General features: G+C 39.8%; 1 protein-coding gene across 1 annotated transcript; it reads left to right on the top strand.

Moving 5' to 3' along the window:
- The first annotated feature begins 1,757 nt into the window (after positions 1-1,757).
- On the top strand, positions 1,758-20,355 carry LOC148350779 (MOB kinase activator 1B). The gene is made up of 6 exons (XM_088355825.1): positions 1,758-2,090; positions 11,002-11,168; positions 11,406-11,499; positions 12,532-12,665; positions 15,492-15,655; positions 17,819-20,355. The coding sequence occupies exons 1-6, from the start codon at positions 2,077-2,079 to the stop codon at positions 17,894-17,896; spliced, it is 651 nt and encodes a 216-aa protein (XP_088211951.1). The 5' UTR covers positions 1,758-2,076; the 3' UTR covers positions 17,897-20,355.
- The last annotated feature ends 573 nt before the right edge of the window (positions 20,356-20,928 follow it).

The raw sequence follows: 20,928 nt of genomic DNA, 5'->3' as shown, positions 1-20,928 counted from the left end.
AAACAATGCTTTTCATTTTTTTGCTTTATATAAAAGTGTTTACTTAAATATGGGAAAATCGCTTTCAGATTTTATATCTAGAAAGGGGCAAAAGCTTGTTTACATTCCTGCAAAAAAAAAAAAAAAATTGGATCTTTCATATTGCCTCAAACAGTGTGTCATTGCTTTTATTTTAAAGTGTGTAATATTTGAAAACTAGAAAGCACTGTGTTGTCTGGTGCGAATGAGGGCCAGTGCCCAGAGCACTGCGTGGCGGCTGGATGCCAGACAAACCTGGCGGAGACCTAACTGTGGATTCCACTGTGAAAAACAAAAACAAATTTCTCGACCTATGTATTATTATTATCATTATTTTCTTAATACAAATTAACATTGGTATGATAGTTCATAGCGGCACGGCGGCTGTGTGGTTAGCGTGCAGCCCCATAAGGCGGAGATCCAGGGTTCAATTCCAGCTACCGTAGTCTCCCCGTGTGGATTTTGCATATTCGCCCCGTGCTTGTATGGGTTTCCTCCCACAAATTCAAAAACAAGCCAAAAACATGCATTTCAGGATAAATCTCCAACCAAAATTGTCCCTAGGTGTGAATCGAGTGAGTTGTCTGTCTCTGTGTGCCCTATGTGTTAGAATTAATAATGATATTAATCCACTGCTTACTAAAGTAATCAGGCAAAAAGCTAATCTGGAGTTTTTTAGACCGTTGTACAGCGGGGGGAATAAGGGTGCTCCGTCCCAACGAAGCGGAACCTTTTTCTCGCCGACCTACGGGTAGGTAGTCTCCTTTTATTCGGAAAGTCCCGCATGCGCCTCAGAAACGTACAATGACTATACACATGAGCTTTCCAGTACATACAATAAAATAAATAAACCCGAAACGTGTGTGTATTTTAATTAAACTATGTGTTAGTATTTTAATGGTTACTCATATATTCAATATAGAAAAATGGAAAACAGAAATAGGGAAAAAAGTTAATTTCATCAGGATTATTTGTAACATAGGTGACAGAGAAATACACAAATAACTAAAAGTAATTTACTTTACATATGACTGGCGTGAGTTCAGGGTGTCCCCTGCCCACTGCCTGAAGACAGCTGAGATGTGCTCTAGCACCCCCGCGACCCTAGTGAGGATAAGCGGTGCAGAAGATAGATGGATGCCTGGTATTCAAATCAATTATGTTTTTTTTACTGAATGAAAGTCGAAGGCACTGAATATACACACAGTCCCTTTAAAAAAAATAATACCGGGATGGGTGTCCACAATGTTCTCTCCTTGTGATTAAGGGCTATAAAAATAAACATGACTTGACTTGACTTGTTTCATTATTGTGGTCAACAAATACAGCCACAGTGGGTGCTTGTGAATGGTGTTTGGGTTTGGTCCATGGACATATTTAAAACCGCGGGTGCTTGTATGATTTGTTTTAATCTTTCCCAGCATTGTCTGGCAGGCCACATAAAATCCATTGGCAGGCCACATTTAGCCAGCCGCCCTTAAGTTCGACACATATCCCCTAACCAAAAGTTCTAAAAATGCAAAACACTGTTATTCATATTAATAAATTCTGAACATATTAAAAGTACGAAATTACTAAGGTTAGTTGTTTGGTCGGTTGGTTGTTTAGAGTACTAGCTGACTGCTGTTGAATATTTTGTATGTAATTTATCTATGACACTCATGTCCACTAGATGTCAGCACTTGATCGAAATATGCCGAAGTCACCCTTTTGCCATCCTAAGAAGAAGTCAAGCCTCTGTGACTAGTCAGTTGTGCACTGTATCCACACTAGCCAGCACAATAAGTCACGGATGACGGAGCGGATGTCACTCTTTTGTAGAAAGGCCCATAGATAATAAGATTTTTTTTTAAATTTTCTGTATGCAACGTAATGCACACTTCTACCACCCTCTGCAAGTAATTTATCCAAAAGCGAGCGAGAGGACCGCGAGAAAAGGCCGAGTAGTCACGACGAGGACTTGTGAGACTTGCACAAACAATCCCTCCTCCCTCCTTCTTTATTGCTTATTGCTTCCCGAGAGAAAGAGCCAGAGAAAGAATCACCACCCGAGGAAACATGAGTTTTCTGTTGTAAGTATATCCCTGTCGTTTTTTATAATCATTTATTCATTGGTCAAAGCTGCAGATTCGTGCTTTCAGTCTGCATTGGATATTGTTTGTAGGATATCTGCGTTAGCCGTAGCAGGTTCTGGGTAATGGTTATTATTATATATTTTTTACCAAACTTAAACGGAAATTGTTTTATGTAAACATTGACTTTTATGTAACATTTTAAATGCAATTTTAATTTTGGATCATCTTTAATCATATGTCATTACTGTAACTTGGCGTCACAGAGGGGTTACCTCGAGGCGTATGTGTACGTAATATCATGCAGAAATGGCGACATTGAGTATGCTCACAATTGTTGTTGATTTTATTTTCCATCTGTGCAATTTAAGTAGTTTCATGGTAACTACAAATTGTCTTGCATCTTTAATTTGGGGTGCCCTATTGTTTGTTTTCCCTTTGTTAACACCGCGTCCTTATGGCGCAACTATTTTCTTTTGTATCTTTTTTTGGCACAACAGAACACAACAACATTAACTTCGAATAAAGGGAACAACACAATATTTGTTCAGAAACAGCTGTACAAGCCATAATATAATTCATAAAATGTGCCTAAACCCGAAGCTAAACTTTGAAAGACTATCACCCGTGTTGACCAGTTTAAAGTTAATGTCTGTTTTGCCTCAATTATATAAGAATAACAGCATTAACTATTAATAACACAAAGAAACAACACAATATTAAGCTCGTAAACAGCTGTACACGCAAATCTATAATTCATAAATGTGCCCAAAGCAAAACTATAAGACAGTGTGTGTCACCTGTGTTGACCCGATTAAAAGGAATGTCTTATTGGCCTCGATTATAACATACAATTGTATTCATTAATTTATTTATATTGTGTCTATACGATATGTTTTCAATCAGTAATCAAAACAATCCTGCCTGAATGTCAGTGGTGGCATCACTATATTGACGCTGCCCTACTTACAAATGAAATACCGTATTTTCCGCACTATATGACGCACCATGTTATAAGGCGCACCTTCAATGAATGATATATTTTAAAACTTATGCCATACATAAGACGCACCCCATTATAAGGCGCTATAAGTGCATGCTGGTTTAAGATCAGGTAATTGTGCAATTTTGTAATTGTAATCCTGTGCAGTCCTTCGAGACATTTTTGGGATTAAGGGCTATTTACGGTAAATAAATGTGACGACTTGACTACAGTAGAGAATGTAGTTACTTTATGCAACCTCTAGATGTTGCCACGCTCAAGGGAATGTCAACAAAACATTCAAAAAGGTCCAACTTTATTAACAAACAAGCTTTCCACAACTCCATTCACTCCCAAAATAAATAAACAGCCGTTTTATTATTTTCTCTGAGGTAAAGCATTTTCGTGACACATCTTTAACATCTTTGAACAACATCGACATATCATTTTATTTTTTGTCCATTTAGTCAACACGCAAAGAAAAAAACGTCTGATACTGTTATTTTAAATGAAACGTTAGTGCAATCGCAATAAAGTGACACTCGTAATGTGCAAAAACAACGAGTGCAAAGCAATAACATAATAACTGTAAAATGTAAAACGTAAACACACAAAAGAAAAACAAAGATCACTCTATAAGCTCCTCATCGACGAATCCCTCGAATTCTTCTTCTGCTGTGTTCGAATTGACCATATCTCAGTGAATGGGCCATCCAACACGTCCGGTGTTTTTGTGCCAGCGCTGTTGCCTTCATACGTATAGTTATCGTACTGACACTTCTGCTTGCCGCTCTTTGTTGAACAACCCACTGTTCAAGTGTCTCCTCTAACTCTGGCCATCTTGCTTTATTGCCACGGAAACTTTGTTGAGTTTTCCTTACTTGGCGGAGCTTATCTTCATCCTTTCTCCACTTCCGTACCATCGATTCATTTAAGTTTAACTCTCTCGCTGCCGCTCTATTGCCGTGTTGTGCTGCGTGACTGATCGCTTTGAGTTTAAACTCGGCGTTGTACGCGTGTCTCTTAACAGGAGCCATTTTCTTATACAAATGCACGTATGAAAGAGAATCTCGCTCTCTCTCTCTCTCTCGCTCTCTCTCTCTCTCAAACGTGACATTCTGAATAATTCTGCGTTTGTTTAAGGTAAATTGTGCTTTACATTTTCACCAGTCATAACCCTGGATTCAGACAAATACTGTATTTGTTGAATATGAATTAAGCAGTTTAATGGGGTAGCCATTTTGCCACTTAGTAAACAAATACAACACGAGCCCCGAGGCGTGTTCAGGAGAGTGATCAGACATGTAGTCTCTTGATAATCGCTTGCCGCGCACTGCTGAACGTTTTGTAATCGCTCACTGTGATTGCCTTACTGATCCAAAATGGCCGACGACAGTACAATGGATTTCGTTCTACAGCTTGCTTTGAGCGAGTTGGCTGATATGAGCGACAGTTCGCATATTGACACAGTTAAGGTTATCCTAAACGCAGTGGAAGGGTCATACCTGTCTTGCATTGTTCACAAACATTACCAGGCAATGTAAGACGATATATTACATCGCCAACAGCACTCGTCAGGGTGAGATCCTCCATCTTCTGCACTGTCGACGCCATGTTGGAAATCAAAGTAAGCGGTCTTTCTCCCGTGATTACTCGGGCACGCGAGCGCTCAATAATCACTGGCCGTTCAGAAGCTAGCGATAGCTCGCGATAGCAATCACTCACTCTCCTGAACACGCCTCCGGCAACTACCAATCGTTTAATATTTCCCAGTATGCACAGCACGAAAAATGGAGTCGGCGGCTGTTTCTCGTAGTTGCGAGACCTTGCGAATTTAATATTGAGCCATATATAAGGCGCACTGTGTTATAAGGCGCATGGTCAGCTTTTGAAAAAAAATAAGACTTTTAGGTGCGCCTTATAGTGCGGAAAATACGGTAGGTTCCGGACGATCGTTCGTAAGTTGAATTTGTTCGTAAGTTGCTTCAGTGCTATATTATGTATGAAATGTATGTTTAAGGTTTATACAAGTATGTTTAAGGCTTGTATAAGTAACTTGTATTGTTTTGTACTAAATAATAAACATTTCATAAAATAATATACTCTATAAAGATAAACAAAGTGAGATTTAACTTCCTTTTGGGAGATGGGGTTCAAGAGTTAGGTGCCTTCCTCCTCCTTGGTAAAAAGTGGCAGAAAAAAGGCGTTCCGACCATTTTCTCAACCACATCAAGCTTTCTTATTCCACTTTCATTTCAAGAGAAACGGCTCGCCTCTTCTCTACACTTTACACCAACCATATTGAATGGATGCACAAGATATTAAACCATAAAAACGTCAAAAGTCTTGAGTGCGCTGGAGATACAGTATACTTAGTATGTTTACACGTGAACTAGCAAGAGGAAGCCGGATTTCCTCTACGTGGTGGGTACTGGGTGAGCTCTCACAGAGCCATACGCCTGTAGTGGCAGAAAGAAGCACTACAGCACTGTCCTGTTCTGGGAAAAAGGTGCACACAATACCAAATCTAACATACAGCAATGTCTGGATATTGTTCGACATACCAAAAAAAATGCTCGTATCTACCGTTTTTCGTAACTCGAATGGTGGTAAGTAAAGGAGCGTCTGTATTGCCAAGAACAGGTTCTTAGGATCATAATTGATATATGAAATAGATCTTCTCGTCTCCAGCAGTTTTTGGGAGCATTTATCTTATGAGCTGTGTGAAAAGTTTTTAAGATAAGAATTATCTTTATTGTCATTGATTGCAACATGAGGAACATTGTTTACTAGACTAGACGTGGCACTCCAGGATTAACGTAGTAAAAGACTTAAAAGAGAAAAATAAATGAAAAAAAGAATAGATGAATAGGCAAATATTTACAAAGTAGTTTGGTTGTAAACTCACTTAAGTTGTATTTCTGTCAGAACAACAGTGTAATGAAAAAGAGTGCAATGACTTTAGCAGCAAAATAATTTGCTGGGATGCCTGAGCGTTTGCTTGTACATGATGGTATTATTATTACAAGCAAGAGTTTTTTTAAATTAACATTTCTTCTAAAAAAAACGTTCAACTTCAAATTTCGTTTTGACGGTCTCAAGTTTAGATTGCATTTTGGTTGGGATTCATGAGTTTTGAAGTGACATTTTATTCTGTCCAAAATGTTTTGGCCAAATTATGGAGCTATTAAGAGATATTTAGTTTGTAGGTGGTTTTCTGTTTTGAGGAGTGCTGTGTTGGTGTTGAGTGTGGGAGTGTTAGAGTGGTGTCCTGATCCAAGGGACTTTTTTCTTTCAAAACGTACGTGGGAGGTTTTTAGTGAGAGTGCATCTTAGTTTTTATATACCTAAAGGATCTTTTTGTGAGTGATAGGTTTCTTCATGACAGCATATCAGAGTAATATGTGTGTTGTGAACGGTAACAATGACAATGGACAGTTTTCCAAACGACTAGAATGGAAGAAGCTTTCTACATACAGCCTACTGAAATGGAGTGTCCTTCGTCCTCTCCTGCCATGCTGACTACCGAGATGAGTTGTCTGTGTTTAACGGGGGCCACAGGAGAGATGTCCACTCCAAACGGGCCTCATTTGTCACGGTCGCCTTGGTGACCAGTCTGCCCCGCCCTCTGGGCAACAGCTGAAGCAGTTTCCACTAATTGTGTGTCTGATTTAAGGCTGCATTGTGGGCTCTGCGGTGGCGGGTTCATTACTACTCTTATACACAATCCCGGTCTGTTATGCTTGTCCTGTTTTAGTCTGTTATGCCTTGTCATGTTTTAGTCTGTTATGCCTTGTCCTGTTGAGTTCGTGCCGGAGGAACTCTGTATTGTTCTGTTTTGCCTCGGAGTATTGGGCGACTTTTATTTTATTAAATAAAACCTATGGATCGTCAACGCATTTGAGTTCTCCCTTCATGCCTCCTGCCTCCGTTCTGGTCCGGTCACCTTCCACGCCACCTCGTCTCGTGACAGAATGAACCCGCCAACAAATAGAACTCAGCGAACGATCCCAGCGCGACATTGGGGAGAGCTGGAGTGCGCAGTTTGGCAGGCGCCTACTGAGTTGGCCTTCCCTGCCCGTTCGAACCACGGCCCCGCCCGTCGTGGCCCTTGCTGTGCCTCGAATGGGGTCCCACGAAGAATTGACGCCTGCCTGCCCGACTCCCGTGCCGATTGCCTGCTATTCCCTCTCCCCTGCGTGCATGTCCGAATCCGACTCCGCTGCCCGTCGGGCCGACTCCGACTCCCAAGCCTGCCTGTTCGACTCCCAAGCCTGCCTGTTCGACTCCCAAGCCTGCCTGTTCGACTCCCAAGCCTGCCTGTTCGACTCCCAAGCCTGCCTGTTCGACTCCCAAGCCTGCCTGTTCGACTCCCAAGCCTGCCTGTTCGACTCCCAAGCCTGCCTGTTCGACTCTCATGCCTGCCTGCCCGACTCTCATGCCTGCCTGCCCGACTCCCGTGCCGATTGCCTGCTATTCCGTCTCCCTTGCGTGCCAGCCCGACTCCGACTCCCAAGCCTGCCTGTTCGACTCCCAAGCCTGCCTGTTCGACTCCCAAGCCTGCCTGTTCGACTCCCAAGCCTGCCTGTTCGACTCCCAAGCCTGCCTGTTCGACTCCCAAGCCTGCCTGTTCGACTCCCAAGCCTGCCTGTTCGACTCCCATGCCTGCCTTGACTCTCCCTGTACTGATTTTCTTCAGTCTTTCCTGTCCTGTCTTGTCTGTTCTGAATCTGTTCCCCCCTGAGTCTGACTCTTCTGAATCTGATCCCCCCTTGAGTCTGACTCTTCTGAATCTGATCCCCCCTTGAGTCTGACTCTTCTGAATCTGATCCCCCCTTGAGTCTGACTCTTCTGAATCTGATCCCCCCTTGAGTCTGACTCTTCTGAATCTGATCCCCCCTTGAGTCTGACTCTTCTGAATCTGATAACCCCCTGAGTGCGACTCTTCTGCATCGGCCTGACCTGAGTGCGACTCTTCTGCATCGGCCTGACCTGAGTGCGACTCTTCTGCATCGGCCTGACCTGAGTGCGACTCTTCTGTAGAGGCCTGTCCTGTTTACCCGTTCTGATTTTGCCCTGATTTTGCCTGTCCTGTTCTCGTCAGTTCTGCCTGTCTGTTATCCCCTGTCCAGCTTGCCCGCCGGACCCCCCCCTGCCGAGCGCCGATTCCGATCCGCCCGACGCAGATGGCGCCTGTCTCTCCCCGTTCCTGCGTGTTCGGAGGAGGGAGCGGGGTTGCCCCAATCGTGAGCGTCGAACCATTCCGGGGCGTGAGGTTGTAATTTTTTCTTTTTTGGGACCTCGGGAGCTGTCCCTTAAGAGGGGGGCTCTGTCACGGTCGCCTTGGTGACCAGTCTGCCCCGCCCTCTGGGCAACAGCTGAAGCAGTTTCCACTAATTGTGTGTCTGATTTAAGGCTGCATTGTGGGCTCTGCGGTGGCGGGTTCATTACTACTCTTATACACAATCCCGGTCTGTTATGCTTGTCCTGTTTTAGTCTGTTATGCCTTGTCATGTTTTAGTCTGTTATGCCTTGTCCTGTTGAGTTCGTGCCGGAGGAACTCTGTATTGTTCTGTTTTGCCTCGGAGTATTGGGCGACTTTTATTTTATTAAATAAAACCTATGGATCGTCAACGCATTTGAGTTCTCCCTTCATGCCTCCTGCCTCCGTTCTGGTCCGGTCACCTTCCACGCCACCTCGCCTCGTGACATCATTAGCAAAACAGAGACGCTCTGTTCTCTAGCCCCGTCTTTTTCTGCTCGGTCGGATTCGTCCCTTCAGCTCCATTGTCAGCACTTTTGTTAAAGAAACACTTATCAAGAGTTATCGTCAGGAAGGATCTAGCCTTAATATAAAATCCCCCTTTGACTCTTTCTGTTGTTGAAAAGGTCAATAGCAAGAAACATTCAAAATGGGCCAATTTTTTATCTTTCTGGGATTGGTGCCATTCTCCTTTTTAAACAGCTACAGAAACAACAAATTTTCTCCTTTTTTCGGCACCAAAAAAAAAAAGTTAATTTTGAAGACATTTTAATGATGCCTCAAAAACAGTATTGCCAGAGTTTCCAGAACATAAGAAACAAAAGCTGTTAATAATATGAACAAAACAAGAAGTTGGCAACACAAAACCTACTTTCATATACTGGTAAACACACATTTCAGTGTATGCAACTATGTATTTTAAACGTTTTCATGAAAACGAAATTCGCAGAGTGGTTGTAAATTATTTTAAAAATCACATTGTTTTAAAGGTAAGATTTAAAGGTTTAAAGTGTCCTTAAGATGTTGAAAGTAGAATATTTTCTTTATTAATTATGCGTAACAATGCCTAACTGAGTTTTGTGAGCCGCTATGATTTTTCCCATCACGCCTATCATTTTTTATCTTACTTTTAGCAAAGCTGTTTATGGTGGAACACATTAGGTAGGAGGAATTGGGTTGTAGAATCACTTATGTTCGTCCCTATGTGTTTTTTTGTTTTTATTTGTTAGTGTATCATTAAAATGGTGAAAGTAAGAAAAGGCCTATATCAAGTACAGTCTAAAAGCCAATCCTCAAACAGATGAAAAAAGAAGAGCGCATTTGAGAAGAAATCCATGTACTTGCATGCGCAACATAAGAAACTAAACAAGATGCGGCAATTATGACACAAGTTTCAAATTCTGTACGGCTTCTTTAAACACTTATTGAAAATATTTGAACTAAATTGAATATGTATTCTATATTGATAAAATAAAACAGTGATCACATTGAAGTAGATAAACAATGTTTAAAAGATATATCATAAACATGTATTTACGACTAGAATCCAAAACATACTGGATAAAAAATGGCATAATAATAAGAAGAGAATAGAATTGTCTTTTTATTATGTATAAGGGAGCAATTCCATGCATGATTTTGTATAATACCACAGAATCTTAAAATCACATCTTAAGCTAACAGGGAGCCAAAGTAGATTAGCTAAAATTGGGGTAATGTGATCAAACTTTCTTGTCTTAGTTAAAAGCCTCACTGCAGCATTTTGTACCAGCTGAAGGCTCTTGGTTTTGGACTTAGGGAGACTGGAGAATAGTGCATTACAGTAATCGAGACGGGAGGTAAAAAAACGCATGAATTATAATCTTTGCATCGGACTCAGACAGCATAGGGCAAATTTTAGCAATGTTGCGAAGGTGGAAAAAAGCTGTTCTAGTAATATTCTTAACGTGTGTTTGAAAGAACAGATTGGGGTCAAATATGACACCTAAATGTTTTGACTGAGTCACGCTGGGTGATATTACATTTGTCAATTGTAAGAGCCCCAACTTAGGTGATGCAAATTTAACGCTTATTAGCAAGCTATGTGAGAGCTTGATAATGACCCAGGTGAATTGACTCACCTGTAATTGTGCAGAGAAATACAAAAAACATGCAGGACATGCGGCTCTTGAGGACCGGGTTGGCCACCCCTGGGATAGAGCTATCTAAAATAATCTGTTGCCTCATTAGCGATGCTACAGTGCCAAAATTGATTTGGGGGTTATTCTTTTGTGCTGCAATCACCTTCGAAAAATAGGCTGGTTTGGCAGAGGCAAGGGCTTCTTTATACTTTAACCAAGCTGTCACACCAGGTTTGATGACGGAAAACTTCAGGCTTGGTGGCGCGCCATGTTCGTTCAGATTTCCTGCAGTCTTGTTTAAGCGAAATAGTTTCATCAGAAAACCAAGGCGTGCGTCCTTTAGGCCGTGATTTAAGCCGTAGGGGGGGGGCACGGAATGCAGAACACTAGCCAGAGTCGTATTAAACTCTGTCTTTGAGCCTGTTTGACCTTGTTTTAAGATATTTGTAGCACCTACCAGAGGGCTGCAGATCAAAGAGGTGGTGGCCAGGATGAGATTTGAATTAATTTTATTAATGGAGCCTGTGCCTGTATCTCTTTTCACAGTGGAAGTCGCTCGTCTAAGACGTTCAAGCCCAAGAAAAACATCCCTGAGGGCTCTCACCAGTACGAGCTGTTGAAACATGCCGAGGCAACGCTGGGGAGCGGCAACCTCCGCATGGCCGTCATGTTGCCGGAGGGCGAAGACCTCAACGAATGGGTCGCAGTTCACAGTACGTTTTGCTGGTTGAAACATAGGGGATTGTAGGTTTGGAGTGTAAGAATCCATCTTCAAAAATGAATTTCAACAGACATTTATATTGGGCATTGTCACATAAATTCCAATTGTCCCTGTGTTTTGGATGAAACTGGGTTTTAATTGATCTCAAGTCAAATAGCATGGTTAAAGCCTCCTAATTAGTATTTTTTTAAAGATACGGGTCAATGTAACCATTTTAATGCATTTCTAGCTGTGGACTTCTTCAATCAGACCAACATGCTGTATGGAACCATCACAGATTTCTGCACGGAGGAGAGCTGCCCCGTCATGTCTGCCGGTCCAAAGTGAGTAAACTCCAAAATGTTGGTGTATCTCTTTGTCTTTGTTTATTTTATTTTGATGTGTTTCAACATGTCCCCAAACTCTAATAGCCTTCGGGAAGAAAAAATTGAATAATCCCCCCAAAAAATATTCAGTGCATTGAATATATTCAAATACATACACTTTCATTCAAAAGTTTGGGTTACTTTGAAATAGCCTTATTTTTCAAGGGAAAGCATGTTTTTTTTTCAACACAAATGATATGCAACTGAGAAGAAATACACACCATTCACAATGAATGTGGTAAATGACCAATTTAGGCACCTATTTTTTTTTAATTTAAAAAAAATAATAATTATGCAATATCTTCATGGGTGCATTGAGTCCCATTTCCAGCAAGTAGCATTCCGGTGTTCAAATTGTACATTGTGTTTGGGTTAAGAGGCTAATGGATAGTTAGTATAGCATTGTGCAATTATGTTAGAACTGTTGATTAGAGAAGCTACAAAACTGTTGTTTCTTTGCGCTAGTAGTGTATCTGGAGTCTCTTTTGTGGGTGTGATTAGACTTTCAAAATGGACAGTAAAGAGAATTTTCAAAACTCGACAGTCTATTCTTGTTTTAAGAAATTAAATTGTCAAGAAACTCAAGATGTCCTACAACAATCTATACCACTCCCTTTAGAGAACAGCACCATCATCCTCTAACCAGAGTAGAAAGAGTGTTTAGTTTGGGAAATAAACGCCTCAAATGTCCTCAACTAGCACCTTCGTTGAATAGTATACACAAAACGCCAGTGTCAACATCTACAGTGAAGAGGTGACTCCAAGAAGCTGTTTTTCAAGGCATAATTGCAAAGGAAATGCCACATCCAAGATTTGTCTCATTTGATTTATATAAGTATGACTTTTGCGTGGAAAAAAACAGAATTGTCTGGGTGACCCCAAACTCTTAAACGGTAGTGTATGTACTTCATTCCTTCATTCATTTACTGCACCACTAGCAGCACCCACTGTGGCTGTATTTGCTGACGATGATTAATCAATTTTCCACAGGTATGAATATCACTGGGCAGACGGCACCAACATTAAGAAGCCCATCAAGTGCTCCGCACCCAAGTACATTGATTACTTAATGACCTGGGTGCAAGACCAGCTAGACGACGAGTCACTTTTTCCCTCCAAGATCGGTACAGTTTTTAACTGAAATTTATTTACATGGCACCTTATTAAAACCAGAGTTGCATACAAAAGGTGCCTCTTGAAGGCACATTCACATAGACTCTGCTTGAAATGATGCCGACATTGCTCTCTGGTGGCTTGGCTTTGCCATTGCATTTCATCTTCCCTCATGATTAACAACAACTGGCATTAGTTTGTACGGCAATGTCCTATAAAGCGTCATAGTCTCCAACAAGACAGGTGAATGCTACACCTAAACTGGGCACTCTGACATGTGGATTTGTGCAACAATTGCCCATCAATTCTGTACATTTATTATGGGTCATGCAAAAAATTATGGTAGCATTCCCCATTGGTAAATTGTAATGGGAACAACTTCCTGTAACTGAAAATATAAGTTTAATATTACTGTCATTTTCATTCAACACCTATATGGGGAGAGATTTGTCTCAAAAACAAATATATCCACGATTTACTCAATATCTAAAAAAACTTGTATTGTTAAATGCACACAAAAGATTAAACATTGCATCTGTAAATGGCAAATATATTTGTGGCACTGCAAAATTCATTATTCACACCAGAATTCTCTTTTTAATAGTACTGGAGAAATTTGGAAATTTTCTGTGAAAGTCCTTCAAAAGTGTTTGAAGTTGGTCCTGAAAAAAGGTGCACAAAACCACATTCCAAAAGCATTGCCTTTGCTTTTGGATTGTAACCCTTGCAACATGAAAAGGGCCAATCGGGATCAGTAGGTTGATTTATTGGTTTAACTATTAAGCACTGACTATAATTAAACCTGTGCATATTATGTCTTTGGGAGCGTGACTCACCTTGCACTCAAACAAACTTTTGACGCTAACCTGCCAAGGCTTGCTCAATCGGGTGGAGGCTCAATATGGAGAGAAAGAGAGAAAGATAGATGGCACCCAGCTCAAACCAAAACGTCTTGCTCAATGCATGGATTTGTTTCATTTTGATGACTGGTGCACCGATGTGACAAATAGGCACATCCCATGTCGCAACAGTTTTCGTAACTACGCTCCTCTAAGCACAAGCGCGTGATAGGATATGCGTGAGTCATGCACTTCCTCGGTATGGTTCCGTACCGTGACCGCGAGGGTTTACTTCTGTTCTGTTTTGATATTTTACATTTTCTTTAAACAACCCCACTAGCAAGTCACCGTGTCTATCCTAGCTTGAGGGTTCGTGCGAGTACTTGAAGTCCCTGAAAATGCTTTAATTTAATGTTGTGTTTTCAAGGTCTTCAAAATGCTTGAAATGCCATTGCCATCTTTCATGGCAATCTGACTATATAGACTATAAAAAGCGTAAAAATGTCGCCGACACACCTGCTCAGTCATTATGGCTTGGTCTTGTGAAGCGCCACCCCCCCTACTGGTCGCACTCAAGAGGACAAATCTATTTAGAAAAACGTTTTTTCCGGCTCGGATAATTGAGAAAAGCCGGCTTTTTGGCTCCAAAACGGCTCCTCTTATATTTTTATATTGAAATATTATCTGTAATAATAAAACATTATGCACCAAATTATTTAGCAATTAGTCATTTCATTTATCTGCAGGATTAATTCGAATATTCCCGGCTCTACAAAAAAATAATTATAAAATACAAACATTGTCTAGCTTTTGACACACTGAACAGATTTTTGGAACATCAACTCATAACCCATGAAATTGCAAAACCATGAAATAAAAAATAACGCTTCAATGCTACGATTAAATGATAACATGCAAAACAATTTACTACTTACAGTTCTGTTTTTACCAATTTAGACACAGATAGTCTGAAAAAACACACAAAAATATAAATTGAAATGATTAAAACAAAAAGCAAACAATTAGCAGTCTCTAAGATTGAAAAATGTAATGCACTCTTCTTCGGTGCAATTAATATTATTTAAGATTAGTCCAAATTTGGCTATTTTTCTGTTCTCTGTACATATTCTTTCGTGTTTTTTATGTGTTCCCTATTGAACTCAATTATTACCCAACATCTATAAGTGTGACTTATTGAAGCTGCGCTTGCAGTGTTGAAGCAAAATTCATGTTAGTTTATAGCAACCCATTGACACAAAAAGATCGTAGATCAAATGTGGGAACAGCTCAAAATAGCAAAATGTATGCGGTATCACCAAGTTAGCAACTTTATTATAGTCACTAAAGTCAACAAAAAAAACGTTCTTTTGATCGGCACTGGATTTCTTCCTTTGAAGATACTGGTAGAAAATTAAAAAATGGCTTATAATTGCCTATAATTGCTTGAATTTGGCCATGGAAACGGTGCTTGAACCCTGTAGCTTACAATTTGCACTAAATGGCTTCACTATAACTGGAGAAAATTGTATTTGTTGCAAGACCAAGTGGAAGTGTATACAAACTTTTTAAGTCGCGGGCCGTATCGGGTTAAAAGATTTGGCCGGTCCTGGAGACGGATCAAATTTTCTCGTTTATCAATAAATACACATGCAGACATCTACATATTATAATTTTTCATTATATTTTCTTTTAACTATGTTAGTCTCATCAAATTGTTTTTGGGAATACTCACAACTAGAGCAAAATAAGGTATAAGGTCCCCGGTTTAAGCACTAAATAGGATATGTAGTTTTGAAGTTGTTCTGGTGTTGTTTGCCCTCTGTGCATTTGACTTTGAAACCCTTGCCATAAAGAGTCTGCGCCTTCAGAGTATTTTAGTTCAGGTCATTACAAAGGACTAATTAATTAGTTGTCGGTTAACGTTTGAGTAGAGTTCTAAAAAGATGAAATGAAAGTCTATGTAATAACAAGACTTTGAATGACTGTGTTGTTTGGAAGGTGTCCCGTTCAAGCGAAATTTCATGTCCGTGGCCAAAACTATCATGAAGCGTCTCTTCCGCGTCTACGCGCACATCTACCACCAGCACTTTGACTCTGTCATGCAGCTGCAGGAGGAAGCTCACCTCAACACGTCCTTCAAACACTTTATCTTCTTTGTCCAGGTACTAAGTCTCTTTCTCTCTACTTTTCTTTCACTGAGTTGTCCTTCTGTCTTGTTTACCTCTGACTGTCTCGTTTTAAGTCTGTGTTTTGCTGTTTGTCATTCTAATTGTTTTTCTATTCCTCCCCAGTTATATTTGTCTGTCTCGTGTGTTTTAATGGATAACTGTTGGCGTGTCTCTCTCATCGCCTACCAGTTCTTCTTTCTTGCACTTTTTCTTTTTTTTCTTGCCTTCTGTCTTTTTTTTCCTTTCCGTCTTTCTGTTTTTCCTCTTCCTGTCTTTCTTTTTCTTTCCTCCTCTCTCCCTGTCTTTCTCTTTTTTTCTCCCTCTTTTTTGTCTCTTACTTTGTTTCCTTTTTTCTGTTTCTTTCTCTCGTTTAGTACTTCCAATAATTAACCTTGTAATAACATAGCAACAGAGTAAGTAGTATAAAAAAAACAGTCTTTATTTTAGAAGTACAAATCAAACTCGGCTCCTTTTACGCTAACAAGTAGCAAAAAGTAGCTCTCACTGATTTAAAGGGACAGTGTGCCATATTTAGTGCCTCTGTGGTACAAAAAAAACTTTCATCCAGTAAAAACAAACAAACATTGATTTGAATAATGGGCAAAAATACACAAACTATCATACTAATATTAATTTTTATTTTAAAAAAAATATATTGTAGGTCGATAAATTTGTATTTGTTTTACACAGTGGTATCCCCACTTAGATCGGCGCCAGGTTTGTCCGCCATCCTGCCACCACGCTTTGCCATGAATCACTCGCCCGTACCAGGCAACACAGAGCCATCTAGTGGTCAAATATCACACATCAAAGCTTTTAATTAAAATTGTTTATTTTATAGTCAAGTCAAGTCATCTTTATTTGTATAGCCCTAAATCACGAAGAGTCTCAAAGGGCTTCACAGATTATTACACTATATTACACAGACTATTTTTCAGCCGACGAGAAGAGTAGGTTATTCATATGCTATGGATTAAAAGTGAGTTTTAAGTTTAGATTTAAACATTTCCACTGAGGTTGCAGAACATACATTAACATTATGACATCTGTTTTCACCACTAAAATGATTAATGAATGGTCACGGCGCTGTCCTCACTCCGACGTATCCCCTTCACGCCAGCTATACAGTGAATGACGTCCTAAATAACCAGACTTTTTTGTTGTTGTTGCTGTTTATTCGGACAATGGCTTAAACCACTACCCTTACAAGGTCGCCATAAAACTATAAACAAAACTAAAAACAAAGTACAAAAATTCCTGTTAGCTTGCTAACTATACATATGCATTCTAAGCTAAGCTAAGCTAAGACATGCTAATAACAATTCAAATATATATATGTAATTTTGAACAAGGCATTACCAAAAACGCAAATCATAATTCGAGTCATCCCAGCAATAACAAAAGAGGAATTGCGTTCGAGAGTTGGTGTCTGAGCTGCCGTAGAAGTTCTTCAACAAACAATTAACATGTTCACCACAAGTGGGCACTCGAAGACCACTCTATACGTATCTCAAGGGCAGAATAGCTATTGTATGTAGTATCATAATTGTAGCTATGCATTTCCAATTTTATACACTGTATTTTTTAGTGTACTGTATAAGCCGCACTAGATCATATGGCGCACTTTCAAATTTCTGGCCAATTTGGGGGTTTTAGGTGCACCTTATAGTCCAGAAAATCAGTCTTTCTGTCTCTATATTGCTATGTATTTCTGTCTATCTTTCTCTCTTTTTCTTTGTTTACCTTTCTGTCCCTCTTCCTCTCAGTTTCTTTCTTTCTGTCCATGTCAATCTCTTTTTGTCTCTTTTATTCCTTCTGTCTGTCTTTTTCTGCTTTTGCAATTTTTTTCGTTATACCTTTTTTTTCTGTCTTATCTGTCTTTTATTTTTTGTCTTTTTTTATACATTTACTCTTTTAATATTTTGTTTTCTTTTTTCCCCTTTATTTTATCATTTTTATTTGATGTTTATTATTTTGTCAGTTGCTTGCATACTCCAATTTTTTCTTTTCTATTATTATTATTATTTTGTTCTATTTTCATTATTTCCTCCTTTCTCCTATCTCAAATATGCCCTCCCGCTCTTGTCGATTGGACTTTATTTTTTCTCTTTACCTGTCTGTGGGTCTCAATTAATGTCATCTCTTGTCTCTCATCAGGAGTTTAACTTGATCGACAGGAAAGAGTTGGCGCCACTTCAGGAGCTGATCGAGAAGCTGACAACTAAGGACAGATAAACGCCATCGTACTTTGTCTTTTAAACAATCTTCTAGTTTTGCACAGACACCCTCATTCTCAACCCTCCCTCCTCTTTCCCTCAACCTTTCCTTGGCTGTACGTATGCAGTTTAAAACTATATATTTTCATCTGGGAAAATGTTTTCTTGGTCTAGGACACCAGCACAGGTCTGGATGGGTTTTTAAACACACCAGTACTTGAGCTTATCAGGTGACTTGTGCGAAGAGCAGCACTCCTCCTCCGACATGTATCTACTCGCTTCTTGTGACAGTGGTTGGCTGAAATTGTGCCGATACATCACCTTCGAAGCCATTCCGTGAGCAAAAATTATTCCAGGATGTTTCTTCGTTTGCTGCTTTTCTCCGCGAGAAGAAAACGCGTCCCAAGTGCCTGGCCCCGGCATCTGCGTCGAGAACTGTACCAAGGTAGAGATCCAAGCAACCGATTGACCTTGAAACACGAAACCTGTGCTTATCTCAGGTCAATTGATTTAATGATCACAAAATGCTTTCCATTAGCGGTTCTTAATAGCTAGTAAATGGTAGAACTAGGATTTATTTGCCTGTGCCTTTTGGAACATAACATGCCCCACCATAGACTGACAGAATTAACAAAGTTGTAGGTTGCCAGTTAATCATACAAAAACCCACTTTCTATTTGGGTACCTTGCAGCAATATTTGTTAATCATTATCGAGACAAAGAAAATATTTGGCTTTGAAAAATCATGTGACATGCCAGCAAATAAAAATGCTCCAAAAACATCCCTTAATTGTGAAAACACTTGGGGCACAAACAACTGTTTTTAACTGTTTCTTTGTGGTTCATTAGAAAGTCTGCTAATGTAGAACTAGCTCTCACACCATCTTGTGTCTTTATGTAACAAGGAAATATGTAAAAGTTAAGCTTCATTGGAAAATGTCATCATTATAGAACATTTAATTGTTCAGTTTGAAAAGTAGGCACTCAAAGTAAGGCAAGAAGACATCAATGGATTTTGAACTTGCAAGGAAGACCGGGAAAAGGGCCCTCGGATAGTAAAATTACATCCCTTCCTAATACCCTCCTGTGAACCCTTTCTTTTTGTTGATTCGTTAACGTTACAAAGACAAATCACACCACTATTGGGTGTGGATATCAAGAACAGCAACATGATTGGCCTATGGCGACGATGCAATAGTAAAAAAAACTAACTACATTGAGTCAAAATAAGGAACTGGTATCCCATGAAATCTCCTTTGCACTCATCCAATAGTAACAAACTGATCAAGGTTCAATCAAAATATTAATGATTTTAATTAAGGCTCACACTCTAACTCAAAATAGCATAGTTGCTATGGTAATTATGTACCAGACTTGATATACTTAAAGCTGCAATCCATTTCAACCGTATAAAGATGGCAATAAATTCAAAAGACTTTACCCTGTGCTACCCATGGACAATACGTTTACCCTGCGGGGATTCACAGTACTTTACTTCCCTCGGTGAAAAGTTTCTGCACCTTTGAACAGTTCTGACCTCTTGCCCGAATGTGGACTTTTTCACGTGACATCTTCTTCCTCCCTTGAAGCTGAATGTCTGCCTTCTCTGCTCATAAGGCACAACTGGAATACTTAGTTGTTTTGCATGCACATCTCCGCTGTGTTCATTACTATGCAATGAGAATTGAAATGATTCCCGAAAGACAAAATATGGAGGGGGAGTATGTGTTTCTGCATCACGCTGGATACTGGCTTTTTACAAATTTACAAGTTCAGGTTTTTGAAAAGAATGGCTTTGCTTTAGTTTTGATTAGTTTTTTGTTTTGTTTTTGTTTTTAAGAAAATAGTTTATACTACAACGCACAAGATGTAAATACGTGGGTCTACGAAGGATTATTACAGAGTATTACAAAAAGACAAAAGTATACAATAGGTCATAAGGGGAAAGTACCTTTTTATTTTGTTCCCCTCTGCCAGTGTTTCATGCTTATGACTTCCGCACCACTTAATTATTCAATTTACTTGTGTAATTTGTGCATGTTTTAATAGAAAATTATTTCTTCCTGCAATTCAGCCTACATTTTACTATTTGGTGCTCCTTCATAGTTCAAGTACTATTATAGAATATTTAAAATAAGCATTCAGTTGCTTTGTTTTACTTTTAGGGGCAGCATTCCTTCTATTAATCTTGACTTTGAAATGGCGTTTGCTTGTTTTTGCCATTGTTTTCTTTACAAATTCTGATAAATGAATGTCTACACTCATCATTAAAACGTCTGTTCAAAAACAAAGAAGCCCGCGAGCATCTCCGCACCTGGACTGTTGCTGCCTTGACGTTTTCATCGCTCTTTGTCTCTCCTTGCTGTATTTTTAGGAACCGTGTGTACATAATTGCTCTGTATGGGTGTTAGTATGTTAAAATGCTGCTGAAATGAATTATGCTGTTTACAAGGCAAATAAAGGTGGTGTTGACTCTTGCATTTTCATTTTTTGTTTTGCTGTCAGTGGTAGAGATAGGCAGATCGATCCGAATATCAAGGTTATTGATACTAGGCTAGCACTTAAATCCAATCAATGCTATTGTCTTGAGATCAAACTTTTTCCAAAGTGCCACCTCTGCGTGAATAGCACAGATGCCTTCAGGAGAGGGGTCACAACCAGGAAAACATGGCCAAGATAGCTCAAACCACAGTCGCACTTGCCAGACATAAACCCATCTGGAGGGATCAGAACATAGCAGTGAAATAAAAGATCAGACCCATGCAAGCGGTGGTTACTTCCATCTTCCTCTACGTTTGCGAGAAATGGACTCGCATAGCAAAAATTGGAAAAGAAAATCCAGGCCATGAAGATGCAGTGCCTCAGGAAACATCTAGGCATCAGCTACTTGGCAAATGAGACAAACGAAACTGCGCTACAAAATCAGAGGTCACATGAGCGCAGACAGACTTCATTGGTTTGGTCATGTCACAAGATCATCAGGACTGACGAAAAAAATTCTCAAGGCACAGTTCAAGTGGGCAGAGGAGAGAAAGACTGAAAAAGAACTGG

Source organism: Urocampus carinirostris, chromosome 16 (genome assembly GCF_059441175.1).
Source record: "Urocampus carinirostris isolate Australia breed hairy pipefish chromosome 16, RoL_Ucar_1.0, whole genome shotgun sequence".
NCBI lineage: Eukaryota > Metazoa > Chordata > Actinopteri > Syngnathiformes > Syngnathidae > Urocampus > Urocampus carinirostris.
This window is presented reverse-complemented; position numbering and strand designations above follow the sequence as displayed.